A 22,735-nucleotide genomic window follows, 5' to 3' on the forward strand; every position below is an offset into this window, starting at 1 on the left:
ACTCCTGCAATACGAAATTTAACTTGACATTTTAATACAAGGAGATTGATGAGTATGTTGATAAGTGGAGACTCCAAGCCAGAATAAAACATACACCTTGTTCAAAAGAATCAAATCCGGCAGTTTAGGGGATTAGGATTGTATGTGAAGAAACTATATCAAAATCTACAAATGGGAAGGTGGGCTCAGAGTTGAGAGCTCTGAGTATGAATAAATAGTTCAAGAGAAAAGAAATGTAGTACTTTGGGAGGTAACTTGGGGTAGGAGAACAGCATGTAAGAGAGAGATGGAGAGAGAGGAGAGAGAGAAGACAGAGAGAGAGAGAATAATTTTCAAATATAGACATGAAACAGGATATAGTTAGAATGGGGCATTTAGAGTATCCTGGTGTTTACTGATGTTCTTATAAATTGAATATCTGATAAATATTTCCCATAGCTTGCTGGATATCTTATCACTCAGAAAGCAGATAAAACTAGAGTAATAGCTGCCATTTGTTAACCACTCAGTTCCGAGCACTATACTAAGCACTTTGTGTATGTGATCCAATTGAATTATTTCAACCATCATGACAAGTATTATCCTCATTTTATAAATAAAGAAATCAAAGCTCAGACATTAATTGTACATGTTAAAACAGCTGGGAGGTAGAAAAGAAGAATTTGAACCCAAAGCCCATGTTCATAACCATCCCCCAAAAGTGAAAAAAAAAAGTCGTAAGAAAAAGGTAAGTCTGTTGATTTAAATATTAGAATCAGACTTGCTGCTAGAAATGAGGAAAAGAGAATTGTTTTTATTCAAATACAGAGGAGAAACATATGGTTCCATGAACAAAAACTCTAAAAGCTAATGTAATATAAGAGAGACAGGAAGTACCAATGCATATTCACCTGGCCATCAAGCTTAGTTTGAAGCTAAGATTGATTTAAACTGAAATTTTAATATGAACAACAACATCTTCACCATGCAACATGGTTGTGTGATTCTTAACCTGACAGGAGACTTTTCCCACATGACTAGTTTTGAGGTCATTTAGCAGCTGATACACTTAAATTATTTTGAAGTGAAGGATTAAATTGTTCACTGACAGAAATCTAATTTGTGTTGCAAGGAGTTTAATTGTCAATGAGCGTGTATTTTTTTCTTTCTTGAGATGATGCAACAACTGCCACTGTTGAGTTTGCTTAAAGCCACACCAGCAGGAAGGATTTAAGTGCTTTGAGCGTCTAATCTATATTGGTCGAGGGAAAGCATGTTTAAAATGTTAAAAGTGCTTGTACCCTTTCACTCTCCAGCTTGCGATTTTAACAACTAGCCTTAATGCCAACTTCTTAAAGTCTCCATTAAAAAACACACCAAAAGAACCTAACATATTTGGCTAACTAAAACAGGAATTCACTTGATGAAGCTTTGAGCTCTGGCCAGTATGGCCACTTAGCTAATGGATTCCAGTCAGTGAGACTAATCTTGCCCCAACCCCAAAACAGTTGACCCACTGTGAGTGGAGCACAAGACTGTCCACTTTCTTATCCACCCCCTATAGCAGCATAAGAAGGGTAAAAGTGAGTTGTTCTGTGTGTCATTAAAACCCTGGAAGTGTCCAGAAGTAGTGGTTGCTGACAATGAGGAGTATATGGACTTAAATGTCTGCTTTTCCTGTGTTTTACTTTAAAATGAAAATACATTCAGAAACTGGACACAAAATTTCTTTTTAAAAAACGTTTTTATTATTATGGATTCATAATAGTTGTACACAATTATAAGGTACATCTAACATTTCAATACAAGCATACAATGTGTGACAAATCAGTCCAGAAGTAGTGGTTGCTGACAGTGAAGAATATATAGACTTAAATGTTTGTTTTTCTTGTGTGTTTTACTTTAAAATGAAAATACATTCAGAAACTGGACACAAAATTTATTTTTAAAAAACGTTTTTATTATTATGGATTTATAATAGTTGTACATAATTATAAGGTACATCTGATATTTCAATACAAGCATACAATGTGTAACAAATCATGGTAATTGAGGTATCCAACACCTCAAGTATTTATCATTTCTTTGTGTTAGAAACATTCCAATTCCACTCTTTTAGTTATTTTGAAATACACAGTAAATTATTAACTATAGTTTCCCTATTATGCTACCAAACACTAGATTTTATTCCTTCTAATTGTATTTTTGTACCAAATCTGAGGGGGCAGATTTTGTACTCATCTGCCCCCTCCCCACTACCCTTCCCAGGCTCTGGTAACCATCATTCTACCTTCTCTCTCCATGAGTTCTTTTTTTTTTTTAAGCTACCACATATTAGTGCGAACATTCACACTAATGTCTTTCTGTGCCTGGTTTATTTCACTTAATGTCTTCCAGGTCCATCCATGTGGCAGCAAATGAAAGGACTTTTTTCTTTTTGTGGCTGAAAAATATTATCTTACGTATATGTACCACATTTTCTTTACCCATCTATCCACTGATAGACACGTTGATTCCATATCTTGACAATTGTGAATCTTGCTGCAATAAATGTGAGAGGGCAGATACCACTCTGATGTACTAATTTCCTTTTTTTTTTTTTTTTTTTTTTTTTTTTTTTTTTGTATTTATGTAGAAGTGGGATTGCTGGCTCATATAGTGGCTCTATATTTAGGTTTTTGAGGAATCTCCATACTGTTCTTCACAGTGCTGTACATTCCTACCAACAGTGTACAAGTGTTCCTCTTTCTCCACATCTTTATCAGCATTCATTATTGCCTATCTTTTGGATAAAAGCCATTTCAACTAGGATGAGATTATACTTCATCCCAGTTTTGATTTGCATTTCTCTGATGATTAGTGATGTTAAGCATTTTTTTTCATATACCTGTTGGCCATTTGTATGTCTTTTTTGAGAACTACCCATTCAGGTCTTTTGCTCATTTTTAAATTGGATTATTTTCCTATATTGTTTGAGTTCCTTATATATTCTGGCTATTAATCCTGTGATAGATGAGTAGTTTGCAAGTATTTTCTCCCACTTGATGGGTTGTCTCTTCACTTTGTTGTTTCCTTTGCTTTGCAGAAGGTTCTTAACTTGGCATGATACCATTTGCCAATTTTTGCTTTGCTTGCCTATGCTTTTAAGGTCTTACTAAGAAATATTTGGTTCTGAAGCATTTCCCTAACGTTTTCTTCTAGTAGTTTCAAATCTTAGATTCCAGTCTTTAAGCCATTTTGTTTTGATTTTTTTAATACGGCAAAAGATAGTGATCTAGTTTCATTCTTCTACATATAATTATCTGGTTTTTCCAGAACAATTTTTGGAAGAGACTGTCCTTTTCCCAATGTATGTTCTTGGCAGCTTTGTCAGAAATTAGTTGACTGTATATGTATTGATTTATTTATAGGTCCTCTCTTCTGTTCCATTAGTCTATGTATCTGTTTTTATGCCAGTACCATGCTGTTTTGTTTACTACAACTTTGTAGTATAATTTGAAGTCAGGTAATGTGATGCCTTCAGTTTTATTCTTCTGCTTAGGATTGCTTTGGCTATTCTGGGTCTTATTGTGGTTCCATATAAATTTCAGGATTTTTTTCCTCTTTCTGTGAAGAATGTCATTGATATTTTCATAGGGATTACATTGAATCTGTAGATTGCTCTGGGTAGTATGGGAGTTGTAACAATATTGATTCTTCCAATCCATGAACATGGAATATATTTCCATTTTTTGTGTGTCCTCTTCAATTTCTTTCATCACTGGAAAGATATCTACAATAAAAACGAAAGTAAATTTCTTACAAGTAAGTCTTTTAAGATAAGAAATTTTAAGATTCCTCCCAAGCTATACTGAAAATTTCCAAAGAGCAGGTATTATCTCTGTTATATTAATCACTATATCCAGAGCCCGAAGTATAGCAAACAGAAGACCCTCTATAATATAGGTCAACTGAACAAATGAACCTCTATATTTTACGTAGTTTGAGGTTTTTATGTTATCTCATCCCTAAAGAGCCATAAAATGAATTTTTTGGTGGGGGCACACAAAATTGCACTACGACAGCTTTTTTCTTTAAAACAAGCACAAGAATAAAGCTAAACGCAAATATTCGCCGCACTGGAAAGCACTCCGCGTGCGCTATCCCGCGCTATTGGCTAACACCGCAACTCTCAAAGACCCTGTCGCAAGATAATCACCTTTGCGCTTGCTCAGTTGCGGACTCCACAAACAGAGGGCGGGTTCCAAAGAAAAGGAAATAGTCATTGCGCCTGCGCCGCTCCTTCTGGGGCTTAGGCTGGCTGCGCAGGCGCACAGGTACCATTTTGACCGTAAACATCCTGCCGATTTGAACCGAGGATTTGGGCGGCAGGAAGAGCCGCGGCGTAACGGCAGCCATCTTGTTTGTTTGAGTGAATCGGAAAGGAGGCGCCGGCTGTGGCGGCGGCGGGAGCTGCTCCGAAGCTACACCTCGCTAGGGCTCCCCCCTTTCCCCGCCCCCTCCCCCGACCCTTTTCCCCTCCCCGGGCCACCCAGCCAGCCCAACTCCCAGCGGAGAGCAAGGTAAGAGACTCGGCCGACCCCTTCTTTTCCTCCAGCTCCCTCCCCCCACCCTTTCCCCGCCGCGCTGCCGTCGGGGAGCCGGACTCCTGGGGGCGGGAGGGCGAGGGAGAAGGCGGCCCTCGCCGCGCCCCCGCTTGCTGCCACCCTCCCGGCGCCCAAGCGGCGGCGACACCCGCCCAGCCCCCTTCGCCCCGGGCCCGCCCTCGGCCCGGACCCATGCAGCTTGGGCCCGCATCATCGCTTGTTCGGTAACAAATGGTTCTGATCCATTCTGAGATCTACAAAGGCTGTTACTCTGCGGGTCCATCTCACGTCTCCCCGGAGGCCGGGGAAACCCTGGGCTGCGGAGGGAGGGGAGGAGGTTTGAACAAGCCCGCTCTGGGGACCGGGCCGCCTACTCCGCGGGTAAAAATGGCTGTCTGGGAGGAGGCGGTGGCGGGCCCGGCGCCCGCGGTGCCAGCCCCGGGAGCAGCAACCTTCCGCCAAACTCGGGTGCGGGGCTCAAGAACGTGCGGACCTGGTGGGGGGGCGGGGGGGGGGGGGGGGAGGTCGGTGGGTGCCCCTCAGCCAGTGACTGCTGCTGCCCTCCTTTTTTAAAAAGATAATTTTAATGTTGGGAATGCTAAATATTGCCCCGACCCGTAGAAAAAGCGACGGAGGGAAGTTGCTTCTTATTCCAAGGATATTTGCATAATTGGTTTTTCCCTTCAACTTTTCCAATCATTCTTTAAAGTGATTAAGGATATCGGGTGTTGTAGAGACTCTCTGGGGAAGTGTGTGTTTCTGATAAATGCTTGATGCCCTTTTCGTCGCTGAAAAAGGCTTTTTGCGAATGATCCGCTCTGATAGTGTGGGGTGACACTGTCGGGTTGTGCTGCCAGACTTAGCGGCCGCCTTCAAATTTGTAAGAGGGAAACGTTGGGGATTTACGTGGTCATTCTGATTTGTTAGTGTCTTCAACGTGGAGAAAAAAGCGTTTGTGTGAAGGATTTCTGGGAAAGGCTTGTGTTTATCGGCTTCTTTTTGCAAGGGAAAGTTAGTGTTTGCTGTCATTATACTGGTTAGAAGAGTAATTGGTTTTCAGGCAAAAATTTCTATTTTCTTAAATTGGGTGTAAATGCCAGCGGGCTGTGCGAGTCTGTAGGATTTTGGAGACAGGCAGGAGAAGGTTCTGAAATCATGAAGTCATTAAATACCTTTGTTAATGTCGGAGGCAACCAATTATTTTTGGAAAAGCGTTGATGAGGACATACGCCGTATGTAATCTTCAAATAAGTTAACAGTTTGTATAGTTGAGGTGACAGCAGTGCATAACTAATAGACATAGTGCTTTTTATACACAAGTCGGGATTACAAAAGAGAATTTCTGGTGAATTATTATTTTGTGAAACATACAAATTCTGAGAAACTGTCTTTTATGTTTGGTACAGAATGGAAATTTTCTAATTCTTGAGGAATAAAGGCTGTACTTTTAGTTTAAATGTCATACCAGAGTTGTTAGGCATACTAGCTGGTTAATGTTTTGCTGCAAGATTGTCTTCAGAGTTACTCTGCATCAGCAGTGGCACTATGTTAGGTGTGCCCTTGTATTTAATTTTCATAATCTTTTTTGGTGAGTATTATCCCGCTTTGTAGTTGAGAAATATCTTATTCACCGTTACAGAACAACTAAGAAAGGAGGGAGCTGAATTTGAACCTACGGCTGTCTGATTGTAAAACCTTTAGTCAAAGGATGTTAGAACCAAAATGGAGTTCTAGTGTGCAGGGTTAGAAATACCTTCTGAGATCCTTCCCACCATTCCCCTGCAGAGGTAGCTCCATTCTGATCTGAGTTAGGTATTGATGTTGTCAAAGGTTAGGTAAATCACCAGATTTCAACCTTTCAGGTTTTTATAGTGGGGAAACTGAACTGCATAAAGGTTAGGCAGCTTAACCTGCTAGTTAATGACAATAGCAGGATTATGTCTTCTGAAATAGTTTTTACTTTGAATAGGTGGTGTACGTGTATGTCCCGAATTAAAATATATGTGTGTGTGCATATATATATATATCAAACAGTACAAAAAGGTAGGCCTCGCTTGCCCAGCATACCTACTTTTCAGAGGTAACCAGTATCACCAGTTTCGTGTGTACATCACAGATATTTTAGGCTTATTCAAGAACTAAATATATAGAGAAAGAGCATTCTTTTTTAAAACTCCAACTTTTCTGCACTTAACCTGGAGATTTTCCATGTTAGCCCAAATGATGTATTCTTGTTTAAAGCTGTGCTGTACAATCGTCCCTTGATATTAAAGGGGAATTGGTTCCAGGACCAAAACCACGAATTCCAAAGTCCCTTATATGAAATAGTGTAGTATTTGCATATAACCTACTCACATCCCATATACTTCAAATCATCTCTATTTATAATATTACAATTTAAATGCTATGTTAATAGTTAATATAGTTGTTATAGTTTTTTATTTGTATTATTTTTTGTCTCCTCCCCCCTCCCCCAACAATTTTTGATCCTGGGTTGGTTTAGTCCATGGATGCAGAAGCCATGGATAAGGAGGACGGACCGTATTCCGTTGTTTGGGTATATTAATTTATCATATCATTTATTGATGGCCAAGTAGGTTATTTCGAATGTTCTATTCTGCTCTGGCAAGGCAGCATAGTGTTGTACTTAGAAGTGTGGATTCTGAAGTTCAAGTTCCACTTCCATTAAATACTAGTGACATTTACTTATCTTCATCTATTTTCTCCGTTTGTAAAATGGGCCAGTATTTACTTCTCTAGGACAGTCATGAAGAGGTTGGATACATGAAACATGTAGTGCTTTAGTAAGTTTTTTTGGGGGTTTTTTGGTGTTTGGATTTTTGGTTTTGTCTTTAGTAATACGCATCTCCAAGTATATCTTTTGGTTACTGAAAATGCAATTTTTGGCTAGAAAGTTTAAGTGAAATTTTTATAAAATGTTGTCATATTGTCCTTCAGAGAGGACAGTACCAATTTACACAACCACTGTCCTGCCATGCTTTCTAATGTGTGAAATTTTGGTAATGACTGATACTATCCTAGAAGCATGAGCCTCAGTTTGATTCTTTGAAACAGTCTTAAATTGCCATTTTTTGCATTCTTGAATATGTTCTAAAATAGCAGTCTTTCTGCTGTTTCACATCAGACTTTAATTTTTTAGGATCAATTGAAAAAAAATGCTTGCTGCTTTAGAAAAAAATGATTCTCAAATCATGAAATGCTAAGTTATGCTCTGGTATCAAATGCAGATTTTCTGCACAGGGTTTTCATAAAGGATTTAGCAGGATATAGAATCTTCAAAACCTGAAGAGATTAATCGACTTTTTAAAAGATTAGATAAAGTTTGGTATTATCAAGGGAAAAAAAATTGGCTTAAAAGGGAATTATAATTACACTTTCTCCTTATTCAGATACATACCAGGAGTCGATCCACCACTGCTCCTTTGGCTTCCTTTAGCTATTAGAGTGATTTCCTCTTGCTAATTGTTTCCCACATTAATTTTAGCATTGCTCTGCCTTCCTTAGCCCCATCCTATGCCAAACAGACATCTATTTAGGAATCTCTGCCTCTGCATAGCTGGGATATTTTAGGCACGGTGCTCTGACCAGCAGCTGAAGTGCTGGCCATGAGCTACTGACACCTGTTGAAAAATACCAGTAGTTTTAATTTTTAAAACGTCTAAAATTTTTTACATATGTCAATTATGAGATCACTTGGTGGATCTTATTTACTTATTCATTAAGCACATATTTAGTAATTGTCGTGCAACAGATAGTATTCTAGAAGCTTAATATTAGGGAGTTTTTTGTTTAGGATACAGTTGCTTGCTTCCGTAGTGGAAGTTGGGGCTTGTCCTGTACAACAGCGATTATATTTCTCAGAAAACGCTGCCATGTTGGATTTCTATGAAGTTCTCTAGATTTTATAACAGTAGGAGCAGCTTAAGTTTTGTTAGAACATTTTAAGACTTGAAGTAGGCACTGATTTGAAACATAGGAGGCTCTCTTCCAGTATGGAAGCGTGTTTTAATCTGTAAAATACTAAATGGCAAATAAAGCATCTTTTAGGTGTTATTAGTTAATGCTCGTATGTTAAGAATATTTTGTCTGCGTTCTTAGTATAGAGCATAGTATTTCTTCATTCTTTTCTTTTTTTTTTTTTTTTTTTTTTCCAATAAAAACAGAGTCTTGCTATATTGACCAGGGTGGTCTGGCACTCCTGCCCCTCAAGCAATCCTCTTACCTTGGCCTCCCAAAGTGCTGGGATGACAGGCGTGAGCCACCACGCCTAGCAAATTTCTTCCTTCCTTAACTCCAAATTTAGGAGGAAGAGTTTACAACATTAGACAGTTGACAAAGCCTGTTTGTTTTTCTTTTGAGAGAAAATTTTTTTTGGTATGAATTAATAATCCTTTGGGAACATTAGATTGAGAGAATGAGAATTTCAAGGCTCTTTGCTGTTAAGTGATGGAAATGGAGATAAAGCAAACCTGACTGCAGTAGTCTTGCACCACAGCCCCCCACCCTCCCAAATATTTTTGACATGTAAGAAATCTGTTGCCTATGATATGCTTAACTAAAATATATTTTCTCTACATCATTGTAAAGAATTGGCACATTTTTAATTGAAAGTACAGTAAGCGAAATTCTGATTTTAAGATTTACAGACTCTGACAACATGAAAAACAGTTACTCTGTGTCTTTTAGAAAAAAGCTAATTCAAAAGAGATTTTAGTCCCACCTGTGGTGTAAGAGATCCAGCTTCTCTGTCTTTGCCAGCATTTGATGTTGCCGCTGTTTTTTAATTTAGCTCTTTATTAAGTGTGTGGTGATAACGTTTTTGGCCTTAATTGGTATTTCTCAAATGCCTAGGATGATTGAACGTCTCATGTTATTTGTCATCAGTAAACTTTTTCTGTGAAATTTCTCTTCCTTGGCTCACTTTTTTTTTTTCTTTTTAAACAGTCTTGCTGTGTCACCCAGACTGGAATGCAGTGTCGCTTTCTCAGCTCACTGCAACCTCCACAGCCTGAGTTCAAGCAATTCTCCTGCTTCAGCCACCTGAGTAGCTGGGATTATGGGTGCATGCCACCACATGTGGCTAATTTCTGTGTTTTTTAGTAGAGATGGGGTTTTGCCAGATTGCCCTGACTGGTCTTGAACTCCTGGCCTCAAGTGATCTGCCTGTCTTGGCTTGCCAAAGTGCTGGGATTACAGGCATGAGCCAGCATGCTTGCCTCTTTGCTTACTTTCTAATTGGATTTTTTTTTCTTTTTATCCCTGAAGTTTTGAGAATTCTTTACATATTCTATATTTGAGTTCTAGTCAGATGTGTGGTTTGCAGATATTTTTTCCCTAGTCTGTAGTTAGTCTTTGCATTTCTCTCGTAGAGCAAAAGTTTAATTTGATAAAGGCGAGTTTATTGAGCAAGAACTTTTCTTTCATGGGTTGTGTTTTTGGTGTTGTGTCAAAATTTTTACCAAGCTTTAGATACTGAAGGTTCCCCCTGCCATTTTTTAAAAGTTTTGTCTGTTTTGAATTTTTATATAATGTGTGAGATTTAGGTGGAGGGTTTTTTTCTTGCCGTTTTTGTTTTCTTGGGGGTACGTGCGTGTGTGTGTGTGCATGCGTGCATGTTTTCTGGCCTTCAGATCGTATTTAATCACTTCAGCACCGTTTGTTGAAAAAATCTATCATTTCTCCATTAGATAGCTTTTGCATCTTCGTAAAAAAAAAAAATCAGTTGAACTTAGTTGTGCGGGCTATTTCTGGGTTCTCAGTTCTGTTCCATTGACTGTTTCCTCTGCCAATACCAATCTTGAGTATTATAGCTATGCAGTAAGTCTTGAAATCAAATAGACTAATTTTTCTTTTTAAAAAAATAGTTTTAGCTTTTTTAGTTTATTTTCTTTTCCATATAAATTTGATGATCTTGTCTATAAATGTAAAAAAACTCAATAACTGTATTAAAATTTCTTTAAAAACTAAACAAATATGACACTTGTCAGCAGTCACACTTCGGGACAGTTGTCCTAGAGAAATGAAAACTTAACGTTCACTAAAAATATGTACATGAATATTTATAGCAGCTTTATTTGTAATAGCCAAAAACTGGGAAACAACTAAATGTCCTTCAGTAGGTGAATGTACAAGCATATGGTGGTATATGCATCTCATGAAATGCTGTCCAACAGTTAAAGGGAATATACTATTGATAAATATAATAGCTTGGATCCCAGAAGCATTGTGCTAGATCCAAAAAGCCATTTCAAAAAGTCACATAGTATATGATTCATTTATATAACTTTCTCAAAACAACAAAATTAAGTCGAGTGTGGTGACTCATACCTGTAGTTCCAACTACTTGAGAGGCTAAGGCAGGAGGATTGCTTGAGCCTAGGAGTTCAAGGCTGCAGTGAGCTATGATTGCATCACTGCACTCCAGCCTGGGAGACAAACTGAGACCCCATCTCTTAAAAGAAAAACAGTAACAAAATTAGAAACATAGAATTAGAAATTAGAAATGGTGCTTGTCAAGACTTAGGAATGGCAGGAAGAGAGGGATGAATGTGAAGAGTTTTATAGTGATGGAATAACTATGTATCTTTTTGCAGTAGTGATTATACAAATCTGCACATGTGATAAACTGTTATAAAAGTCTATAGACATATTGAACCAATGTCAGTGCCCTGGTTTTGATACTATATTGTGGTTATTTAAGATGTCACCATTGGGAGAAACTAGGTAAAGTACACAGGACCTACTGTCTGTATAACTCCCTGTGACTATTTTAAATTAAAAATTTAAAGTGCTTTTTATGTATTGTACATGTACTTGATTTTGTTTCTGTAAAGCAAGGCATATATCGTTTTCTAGTAGTGGACATTTTAGAAAAAATTAAAACAATAGATTTGTTTTAAATCTGGAAATTCATGCAGCTAATATACTCTTCTGAACTGGGATTTTCAGGCTGCCTTTCTTAATACATTAGAATGCTGAAGGAAAGTAAAATGTCAGTAACATATTTGTGATTCCAAGACTTTCAGTCATAAGATAAATCTTCTGCTGTACCATTGTCCCTGATTTCATATTTAAATTATAAGTGGACAAATGCTTTGTAAGTTCTTGAGTTAAGAAAACTATATATATAATTCTTTACCTTTTTTGAACCTTGATTTTTCTAAACTACCCACCTGTAAAATGGGGCCAGCCCACCTGCTTAGCTTAGCTTGGTGGAATATGAAATGCTTAGTACAGTACTTTTCGTGTAGTAGCAGTTTTACAGATAATTTATCCCAGAATCACGATTTTTAATGGGATTCTAAAAATGGAAATTTCCACAGATTGATACCTGTATCTGAGTATCTTTCTTCATAGATTTTCTTTTCTTGCCATGAAAAATATATTCTCTAACTTCTGGCCAGTAAACAGACTATTTCTACTGTCAGTCATGATAGAAATGAAACAAGGCATGAAAGCAATTTGACTCTTGGCCCTTTTACTTTTAGCTCTTAGTATTTTGGGGTCTTTTTTTCTTCTCTCAAAATTAAAACAATAGATTTGTTTTAAATCTGTTGTTTTTAAAATACATATTAAACATTTACTCAAGCCTTTTATAGTTTTTATATTAGTGAAGAAAAATTTTAGATTTCTTATGTCTTGATAAGTATTTCAATTGTCAGATGATATTTACATTAACTGTTTTTCCCCTTAGGTTTTCTTCTATTTTCATAGCCAACCAGAACAATGTTCTACGCACATTTTGTTCTCAGTAAAAGAGGGCCGCTGGCCAAAATTTGGCTAGCGGCCCATTGGGATAAGAAGCTAACCAAAGCCCATGTGTTTGAGTGTAATTTAGAGAGCAGCGTGGAGAGTATCATCTCACCAAAGGTATGTTTGATGTTGACATTTTTATTCACTTTGTTGATTTTTTATTGATATGTGAAAATAGAACTTCTGAAAGTTTTTTAGGTAGGTGCATTGGAGGGCAAGGAAAATCCTTCGAAGTTTTTATTATGTGAAGTCCTTATCACCTCTAGATACATTTGATATGATTACGGTATGATTCTCTTTTTCTTTAAAAAACTCTCTATATGCACTGATATTTTGATTTGCCTATTTTTAATGGCAAATAAGCATCAGTCAGGGCAGTGCCCAAATATTGTTTACTGACCTGTTCCTTAGAGGAGCTTTTATTTGAGACCCTGACTCAAAAAAAAAAAAAAAAAAAAAAAGGTGGAAGTGCTGTAAATGCATATTACTTAGTAAAATAAGCCAATCTAAAAAGGCCATATATTATGTGATTGCAGCTGTAGGACATTCTGGAAAAGCCAAAACTATACAAATGAGACAGTAAAAAGATGGGAGGTTGGGGAGAGAATGGAGGGTTGAGTAGGCAGAGCGCAGACGATTATTTTTAGAGCAGTGAAACTGTTTTACTTGATAGTATAATAGTTAACAAATGTCATTTACATTTGTCCAAACTCGCAGAATGTATAACACTTAAGTGTGAACCCTGTTGTGAACTAGGGACTTTTGGTAATGATGTGTTATAAGTTTATCAATTTTAATAAATGCAACACTAATGAGAGGTGTCAATTGTGGGTAAGATTATCTGTGTGTGAGGAAGGGGGCGTTTATGAGAAATCTGTGCCTTTTCTTAAGTTTTGCTCTATTTCCTGGATGCAGCGTTCTAACAATCGTTATGTTAGTTTTTATGTATATACACAAAGAAAACTTGTGTACATGTACACAGGAAAGCCTAGAAGGCATACCAAAAGATTATTACAGATTTCTGTAGGTGGTAGGATTACAGGTTGTTTTGTTTTCTTTTTAAAGACTAGCCATTTAGTAAACATTTCTTGTTAAATGTTTGTTCACACCCTTAAGTGTTTCTTAAGATTTATTTTTAGCATTATAATTGATATGCCAAGTGATGTACATGTTTTTGAGATTTCTGATAAATACTAACAGTTTGTTCTGGTGAGATTGTACCAGTTTGCAGTGCTGGTCAAATTGTATGAGAACATTGGTATTTTCCATTTTTTTTTAATAGGTATGCTTGCTGGGATAAGTTAATGGAAAAGGTAGAAATCGTACTCTTTTCTGGAAAGTATATGTGTGGCTAATCTTTAACATCCGTAAGCAAGTATCGAGTGTTCAGCTTAAAAGGATAACAGATTTTTTCATGATATGTACCGAGTACTTTGTGCCCCTTTAGGGACACTACAAAAGAGTATGAGACAATCTGATAATGAACATATACACGAACAGCCACAAAGGAAAGCAGACAGTTCAGGAATAATGTAAAAGATTGTAATGTGTTTATGAGAGAAAGTGATTTCTCTTACTTCAAATTTTTTAAACCATTTCTGACTGAGCTTTTATCTATTTGGTAACAAGATGTAAAGATATTTCCAGAGAGTAAACTGGCCTGAAATTTCTAATGTTTGCTTTGGTGTGCAGTTCGTGTTATGAAAATGTTGGTTTAGTTGTTTAGCATAAGTGTCACACGTGGCTCATTTGCAACTGCGAGCTTGCATACTCTTTTTCTCTTCTCTCTTCCACTCCCCCATTGGAAGAGCCACTGGCCCCCTTTGCAGAGCCTTCCCAGAATATGTAGCCTGAAATCTTTATTATATTTATGTTTACACTTTAACACACCCTGGCTCAAAAACATATGCCTTACGTCATTTTACCTACTGCTAGGCTAAACTCTGAACCAACTAATCCAGAAAGAAAGCTTTTGCCCAAACACCACTTTTTGAAAGTTGCTAGTGCTAGATAAGATAATAGTTAGCAGAGGTTTTTTCCCTCCTCCGTTCTTAGGTGAAGGTTCAGTCAATATTAATTTTGAATTTTATAGCACCACATTACAGATTCTGTTTTTCCATTAGGAGCAACATTTTAATTTGAATTTTTTTTTAAATTAGGGATTCATCATCTGATACATTCTGAATCTGATCACAAATTTGGTATAATTTCAGATGTCTAAAAATGTATGGCCATAGACATCATCCTTTATGCTGTAAGTCACATAAAATGCTCATAAATACAGAACCTGAGTGTCATAAGCAGGGTCCTAGAGTGCTATAGAGAATACACATAAAATTTAAAATACAATATTTTCTTTTACAAATAACAATAAACTAAGCATAATTGAAACATGAAGCAAATGTTTAAAAGCTTTTTTTGTTACCTTAGAACTTGTTGCGTTTTATGGCATGGTTTTGGAAAGTATTTGGGGATGTTTGAGTTCACATTGCCTTGTTCTTTCAGTAAATTTTCCTTATGGCTAGAGTAATTTTGAATACTTGTGTTTAGATGGAGTCTTGTCTCGTTATTTTATCAACTACTGCTTTTCCACCTACTGTATCTCATATTAATGTTGATCAAGATCTGCCTTGAAAAAAGGTTGGGAGTATATTTTCTGGTGAAAAGCTATGGCTACTATTGTTCTTTATCAATTAGTACGCTTTCCAAACTTTGTTTTTAAATCAGTATGCTTTCCAATTAATGGAAACTTAGTAAAAAGTAACTTAATAAGGGAAATAACAGTCTTAATTAACTAAAATTTTGGAAACAGGGAGATCTGAGATTGGTTCAGCAGCTTGATTATGTCATCCAAGGATTCTCCATCTTTAGTGTGTTGGCTTCTTGTCCTCATACTTTAGCATTGTGGTTTACAGGGTGACTGCATGAAGCACCAAGCAAGCCCTACCTATTCACAAAGCAGGAAAGAGGGAAGGAAGAGAGAGACGTTGTTCTTTTTGGGGGAAAATCTTTCTGGGAAACTCTCTGGCATACTTCACCTATTACTCAATTGACTGTTTCATGCCCACTCATGAACAGGTATTAGTAGAGAAGAATGAGACATCTGCCAATGTGCGGGACATTTGCTTCTCAAACAAAATCAGAATTGACTTAGCCAGCAAGAAACAATGGCTCTGGTCTGGCAACCAAAAGTGTTACGTGCTCCTTAATGTGCTAATGACACAATTCATGGAATGGTTTAGTGCTCGCTTCCTAGCTTCCTTCATGTTTGTGTTAATTCATGAATTACCACTCACTGTTTCTTTTCAGGATATTCAATATTCAGGGAATTTATAGATAAATTCCCGGAGAGTGAGAAATGTACGTGATTATAAGGCAACTTTAAAGGAAAAAGATAAAAAAATAAAGACTATAAATAGCACGAAATGCAGGTTTTGAAATATGATTAATGTTTTATTCATAGGTGAAAATGGCATTACGGACATCAGGACATCTCTTACTGGGAGTAGTTCGAATCTATCACAGGAAAGCCAAATACCTTCTTGCAGACTGTAATGAAGCATTCATTAAGATAAAAATGGCTTTTCGGCCAGGTATTGTTGAACTTGTTTTTTTTTTTACTTTGGAGTTTCTCTTGTTTTTTTGTGTTACTTAGCTAAACACATTTTCTAAATCTACTTGCTTTATTGTAATTGCAATACAAGGAACCCTTCAAAGATAGTGCAAGGCTTGGGGAGGCAGTGCTTCAAGGGAGGAAACCTACTTGCATCTCTTCTCCCTGTGAGGTAATGGAGCTCACCCCCTTTTTTGTTCTTCCTTTGGAGCTGCCTTTTTAATACTTTTTTCAGCAGCTTACATAGACTGAGTCATCAAGAGGTTGAAATGTTGAAAACTTAATTGTTATGTAATGATTTTTTAAAATATAGCTCAGAAAAGACAATTTTAGGATTTTAAACTTTTTTTCCTAAGTAAATATTCTTTGTAGTTTTTTGTTATTTTGTTTTAGGTAATGATCAGTTATAAAACTGGAGTCTGCCAACCACACCACCATCTAAGTAGATAATTAATATTTAAATTCACGTATCTTTCTATAATTTTTAAAAGCATTGATGAAATTTTTATTCTAATGAAAATAATGTGTATAGTAGAAACACCTTAAACAGTTTCTACTGAGGATACATTCTAGTACTTCAGTTTATGTCAATATTTGAACAGTAAAATGTTTGAGATCTAAGATTTTATTTAAAAGTAAAATATTTAGGAAAAGACTACAATACTTAACATGTGACCAACAGCACATTTTATCTAAATAACATGCTTTTTGTCTTTCAAAGTAAGGCATATTTATTATAGACAACTTGAAAAATATAAAGAAAATTAAAATTGTGTAATTCTTTCTCTAAAATAACCAGCTCCTTTTAACATTTAAGGTACTCTTTTGCAGTCATTCTTTTTCCGCCCTCATAAATACCATGTTTAATTAGGAAACTATTACTGGTTATTTGTTGATATGTCTGTTTAAACATTTATGAGCTTAATGCATAATTAGTGCTTTGACTTTTTCCTAAAGCAAGGAATACGATGTATGAGTATGGAAAAAGAGAAGTACTTGTGCTTCAAGGTATTTTGCATATGTTGTCAACCTTTCTATTAGAATATAAACTTAGGAAATTATACCTACTTATCTCTCTCTAATCCCTAGATAATTTATGGGTAGCTAGATATTCAAGCTTACCATTTCTTTTCTAGGTGTTGTTGACCTGCCTGAGGAAAATCGGGAAGCAGCTTATAATGCCATTACTTTACCTGAAGAATTTCATGACTTTGATCAGCCACTGCCTGACTTAGAGTATGTGTCTTCTTTTAAAAAAAATTGTTGACTTGGTCTACAAAAAGCAGTAGTATTAGCTTTCAAATATATAGTTTTCCTTGGAATGTTTTACATTAACAGGTAGCTAAAATGCATATGTATGTTTGTTTAGGATAGTATATAAATATGGAACATAAAACCTAGAAAGTTGTTCTTCTGTAAGAAAATCATGTGGATGTCAGCTTTAACACAGCTAAGATGTGAGAGTTTTGACGCGCTTAGGCCAAAGCTTATGTAAACTGAAACAGTCAGGTATGCTTGTTACATAATGATAGCAGGGATTGTAAACTGTTGCTTCATGATATTTTTCAGAGTTACATGTTAAAGTCGGCTACTGGTTATCTTCTTGGCCAGGCTATACTCAGAGCCATAATTCTGTTCTGGTTTGTTTTTATTTTTGTTTTAAATGAACATGCGAGATAACTTTTTATGAAGAGCAACAAAGGGTCATTGTCACGACACACATTTGAGAGGAGAGAGTTACACAGAAATGGCCGGTACAGCGGAGTACTGTACTATGTTTCCCTTTTCTCAAGCCATTACCATCCAGCTATCATGCCATGATGTTGGAACGTGACTGTAGCTTTCCAAGGGACTTAGTAGCATAACTGACAACCAAGCCACTCTACACTATTACAAATTTCTCTGCTTTTTGAAATGATCTGTGGCTTCTAATTAGAGTAAGCTCATGACCTATTTTGTTATTGCATGTGTATTGATTAGTTCTAGGCTCTATCTAGCTATTTTACTTTTTTCTCTCCTTTTGACATTTTATTTGAAAATTTTTTATTGTGGAAATTTTTAAACATAACTAATAACTAGAGAAATTAGGATTATGAACCTTACATGTCATTCAGCTTGTTAAATTACAAGTATATTGCCAGTCTTATTACATCTATTTTTCCCCCAGCTTACCTCACAGCCCCCACCAGATTATTTTAAATTAAGTAACAGATAATCTTATTTCATCTGTAAATAGTTCGATATTTGTCTCTTAGAGGTAAAAGAATTTTTAAAGCCTCCATAACACATCACACCTTTAAAAAAATTATCAGTAATTCCTTATTATAGACATACTTTGGAGATACTGTGGGTTTGGTTCCACTGCAGTAAAGCAAGTTACACAAATTTTGGGGTTTCACGGTGCCTATAAAAGTTATGTTCACACTGTACTCTATAGTCTATTAAGTGTGCAGTAATAGTATTATGTTTAAAAAAGCAGTGGGCATAACTTAAAAATACTTCACTGCAAAAAAAAAAAATGCTAGTGATCATCTCAGCCTTCAGCAAGTTACAGTTCTTTTGCTGGTGGAGGATTTGCCTCCATGTTGATGGCTGCAGACTGAAATGGGTGGTGGTTGCTGAAGTTTGAGGTAGCTGCGGCAGTGTCTTAAAATAAGACAACAGTGAAGTGTGCTGCATCGATTGACTCTTTCATGGGAGATTTCTTTGTAGCATATAATGCTACTCGATAACATTTTACCCACAATAGAACTTCTTTCAAAATTGGAGCCAATCATCTGAAACCCTACCACTGCTTTATCAACCAAGTTTATGAAATATTCTAAACCCTTTGTAGTTGTTTCAGCAATATTCACAGTATCTTCACTAAGAGTAGAATTCATCTCAAGAAACCAATTTCTTTGCTCATCCATAAGAATTAACTCCTCATTTGTTAAAGTTTTATTCCAAGATTGCATCAATTTAGTTGCACCTTCAGGCTCCACTTGTAAGTCTAGTTCTCTTGCTTTTTCCACCATATCTGCAGTTACTGCCTCCACTGAAGTCTTGAACCCCTCAAAGTCATGCACCAGGGTTAAAATTAATTTCTTCCAAACTTTCTATTCCACTGAAACTTTCTCCGTATGAACACTAAGGTAGTTTTGTTTTCTTATTCATGTTCACTAGAGTAGTATTTTTAATTTCCTTCAAGAACTTTTCCTTTGCATTCACAACTTGGCTGTTCGGTGCAAGAGGCCTAAGACAAGCATGTCTAAATCAGCTTTAGACATGCTTTCTTCACCAGGCTTAGTCATTTCTAGCTTTTGATTTAAAGTGAGATACGTGTGACTCTTCGTTTTACTTGAACAAATAGTAGCCATTGTAGGGCTATTAATTGGCCTTATTTCAATTTGTTGTGTCTCAAGGAACAGGGAGGCCCAAGAAGAGGGAGAAACATTGCAGGGGGCAGGGTGAGCGGGAGGGCAGGAGCAGTCAGAACACACAGAACATTTCTTAAGTTTGCCATATTATTTGGGCATCCTTTGTGGCACCCAAAATAATTAAAATAGTAGCATCAAAGATCACTGGGCCAGGTGTGGTGGCTCACACCTGTGATCCCAGTGCTTTGGAAGGCTAAGGTGGGAGAATCGCTTGAGGCCGGGAGTTTGAGACTAGCCTGGGCAACATAGTGAGATCCCACCCCCCCATCTCTACTAAAAAATAAGCAAAAAAATTTAAAAGATCACTAATCAAGATCACAGTAACAGATATAATAATAAAAAGTTTTTAAATAGCATGAGAATTACCAAATATGACACAGAGACATGAAGTAAGCTTGTGCTGCTGGAAAATGGCACCAATAGACTTGCTCAAGGCAGTGTTACCACAAACCTTCGGTTTATTAAAAACTCAGCATCTGTGAAATTCAGTAAAAAAAAAAGTGCAGTAAAACAAGGTATGCCTATATGATATCTAGTCAGCATTCAAATGTCCCCAGTTGACATGTTGGCTTTTTTTTTTTTTTTTTTTTTTTTTTTTCCCCTCTTTCCAGTTTGAGTTGAGGCTAAACAAAGTCTACAAACTGCATCTGGTTGATATAGCTTATGAGTCTCCTAAGAATCTATTATAGCTTTGCCTCCCTCCTCTTTTTTTTTCCTTGCCGTCTATTTTTTTGTACACACTTGGTCAGTTGTTTTGAGGTATTAATGTTCTGGATATGGCTGATAGTGTTTGGTTTTTAGCGTTGTACACTTTTTATTTTTTAGTATTTTTAAACTATATGAGAGATTATTCTTTATTAGAGGAAGAAACTGAGTCTCAGGGAAGTCAGGGAACTTTCGAGTTTACACCGCCTGTAAGTTGCAGGGTCCTAATGAAAACCCATGCCTATCTAGCCCATCATTTCTAATTTTTTCCTCTATACTTGGTTTAGTGACTTCTGCATATCACATTGTATTTGCTGATTATTGATGCTTTTCAAATTTAAATACAAGTTAATTTCCAAATCACTTGCATTCTTGGATTATACTGGAATGTATGAAGATATTAAATATTAAGGCTTCTAAAACTTGGTGGGTTGTGTGTATATATGTGTATTTTTTTTTTTATTTTTCTTATAGAGAGAATTGGGATTTTTTTTTTCTTATAAACACAGTGAGACTTGAGACTAAAATGTATTTGACCTTCTTTTAAAGTGACATCGATGTGGCCCAGCAGTTCAGCTTGAATCAGAGTAGAGTGGAAGAGATAACCATGAGAGAAGAAGTTGGGAACATCAGCATTTTACAAGAAAATGATTTTGGTAAAAGAGAAACAAATTACTAGCCATTAGTTTATAATGTTATATTGTGCCGCTAATAGCAGTTTCAGAAGAAAACCAGACTATATTCACATTGACAGAAAGACTTAAAATTTCATGTAATGCATTTTCATCAAGAAAAGAATTTGGCTTTCTTACCAGTATATTAAGCATCATTTTCATATTTAGAGCTAATTGTTTACCTACTTCTCTCCCTATATACAATCATAGAACCTATATATTGATTTCTGCGAGGAGTCCCAATATTGAAGTAGTGATCACATTTAAACCAACCATTTTGGAATGGTTAGATTCCCTATTATACTTGCTATTCAAAAGCGGGTATTCAAAACTAGTAGCAAGCCATACTCTTTTTTAAAAGACGGGGTCTGTGCTGTGTTACCCAGGCTGGAGTGCAGTGGCTCTTCACAGGCAGGATTATAGTACACTACAGCCTCGAACTCTTGGATTCAAGTGATCCTCCCACCTCAGCCTCAAGTAGCTGGGACTACAGGCACATGCCACTGTACCCAGAACCAGATTATTTTCTTGATGAAACACATTATAACAAGAAAGTTTAAGCTGTGACTATTAATGTAACTTAACATATGTACATATTTAGAGTTTAACATATTTTAGGATCATTTAAATCTAGATCTAAGGTTGAATTTGCTAGTCATGCCCAAGTATTGTAGCTGTGTGTAATTGAGTCATTTTTAAAAATTTAGATGCTAAGATTTAAAGTTTAAACTAGATATTTTAACATTTGAAGATAAGACTTCAGAAAGCAAATGTGACATAATTATAATAAATCATTAGCTGTTTTATCACAGTGCTATTTCTAATCTTTCTAAACTAATGACAAAATTTGTTTAGGTGATTTTGGAATGGATGATCGTGAGATAATGAGAGAAGGCAGTGCTTTTGAGGATGACGACATGTTAGTAAGCACTACTACTTCTAACCTCCTATTAGAGTCTGAACAGAGCACCAGCAATCTGAATGAGAAAATTAACCATTTAGAATATGAAGACCAATATAAGGATGATAATTTTGGAGAAGGAAATGATGGTGGAATATTAGGTATGTGAGAAAATGATGGTTACTCGAACATAAACAGAATTTCTTTATTGTAAAGTTTTGGAAGCAGTTGCTAATTCTGAGTCTTGAACAACTTTTAGATATATGTGAGTGAATTGTGATCAGTTGGTTCAGTAAGACATTTCGGTAAAATCAGCCTCTTAAAATATTATAACAAAACTTAAATATGCTTATCAGAATGCTGAGTTTTATTAGTACTTAAAACTGTTTGTGTTTGATAGCTGTGTTAAGTAAATATTTTTTAAAATAGATAAATGAACTAGAAAATACAAATGAAGAATGATAATTTTTTTATATACTGAGTGTTTTATACTTTTATAAACTACCTGGAGGAGAAACAGATAAAAATTGAATATATGTTTAAATTTTATCCCTTTTAACATAATTTTGTTTTTCCATTGATTGGCTATTGTGGTTTTGGCATTTCTTTTAGAAATTACAACTAACTTACATTCCCTATTTCAGATGACAAACTTATTAGTAATAATGATGGCGGTATCTTTGATGACCCCCCTGCCCTCTCTGAGGCAGGGGTGATGTTGCCAGAGCAACCTGCACATGACGATATGGATGAGGATGATAATGTATCAAGTAAGCATTTCATGTTCAGTGATTCTGGGGATGATTGTATGGCATCCAAAAAGATACTTACCATAGAAGATGACAAACTAGAAGTTACAGTTTTTAATGAATTACAAATATCTTTAAGTACAGCGCTTATGATTGATTACTGGTTCTGATTCTGTGTTTAATCTTGCGCCCCTCCCCATTTTTTGGCCAATTGAGTTACAAGTCTGGTGGGGCTTTCCCATTAACTAGAAAAATATTTTTTCTTAGTAATAATAGGATTTCTTTCTATTTCATGAAGAGATTTTTCTCCCACCATTTGTAGGATATATATTACAT

At 36.2% G+C, this 22,735-nt stretch overlaps 1 protein-coding gene and 1 long non-coding RNA gene across 5 annotated transcripts in view; one reads left to right on the forward strand and one right to left on the reverse strand.

Annotated features, from left to right (window-relative positions):
- Positions 1 to 1,704: 1,704 nt before the first annotated feature.
- On the reverse strand, positions 1,705 to 4,377 carry LOC126961306 (uncharacterized). Its single transcript, XR_007728251.1, has 2 exons — positions 4,178 to 4,377; positions 1,705 to 3,751 (listed from the first exon to the last, which is right to left on the reverse strand). It is a non-coding gene; the product is annotated as an uncharacterized LOC126961306 (long non-coding RNA).
- The window catches only part of RAD21 (RAD21 cohesin complex component), a 28,901-nt gene continuing 10,541 nt past the window's right edge, over positions 4,376 to 22,735 (forward strand). Inside the window, exons 1-7 of one of the 4 annotated variants that reach the window (XM_050801495.1) lie at positions 4,376 to 4,541; positions 12,280 to 12,455; positions 15,802 to 15,931; positions 17,088 to 17,187; positions 20,625 to 20,731; positions 21,605 to 21,811; positions 22,295 to 22,420. In XM_050801495.1, the coding sequence (XP_050657452.1) occupies positions 12,312 to 12,455; positions 15,802 to 15,931; positions 17,088 to 17,187; positions 20,625 to 20,731; positions 21,605 to 21,811; positions 22,295 to 22,420 (814 nt within the window). In that variant the 5' untranslated portion in view covers positions 4,376 to 4,541; positions 12,280 to 12,311. The other 3 variants (XM_050801497.1, XM_050801498.1, XM_050801496.1) reach the window with 3 other exon arrangements.

Source organism: Macaca thibetana, chromosome 8, assembly GCF_024542745.1.
Source record: "Macaca thibetana thibetana isolate TM-01 chromosome 8, ASM2454274v1, whole genome shotgun sequence".
NCBI lineage: Eukaryota > Metazoa > Chordata > Mammalia > Primates > Cercopithecidae > Macaca > Macaca thibetana.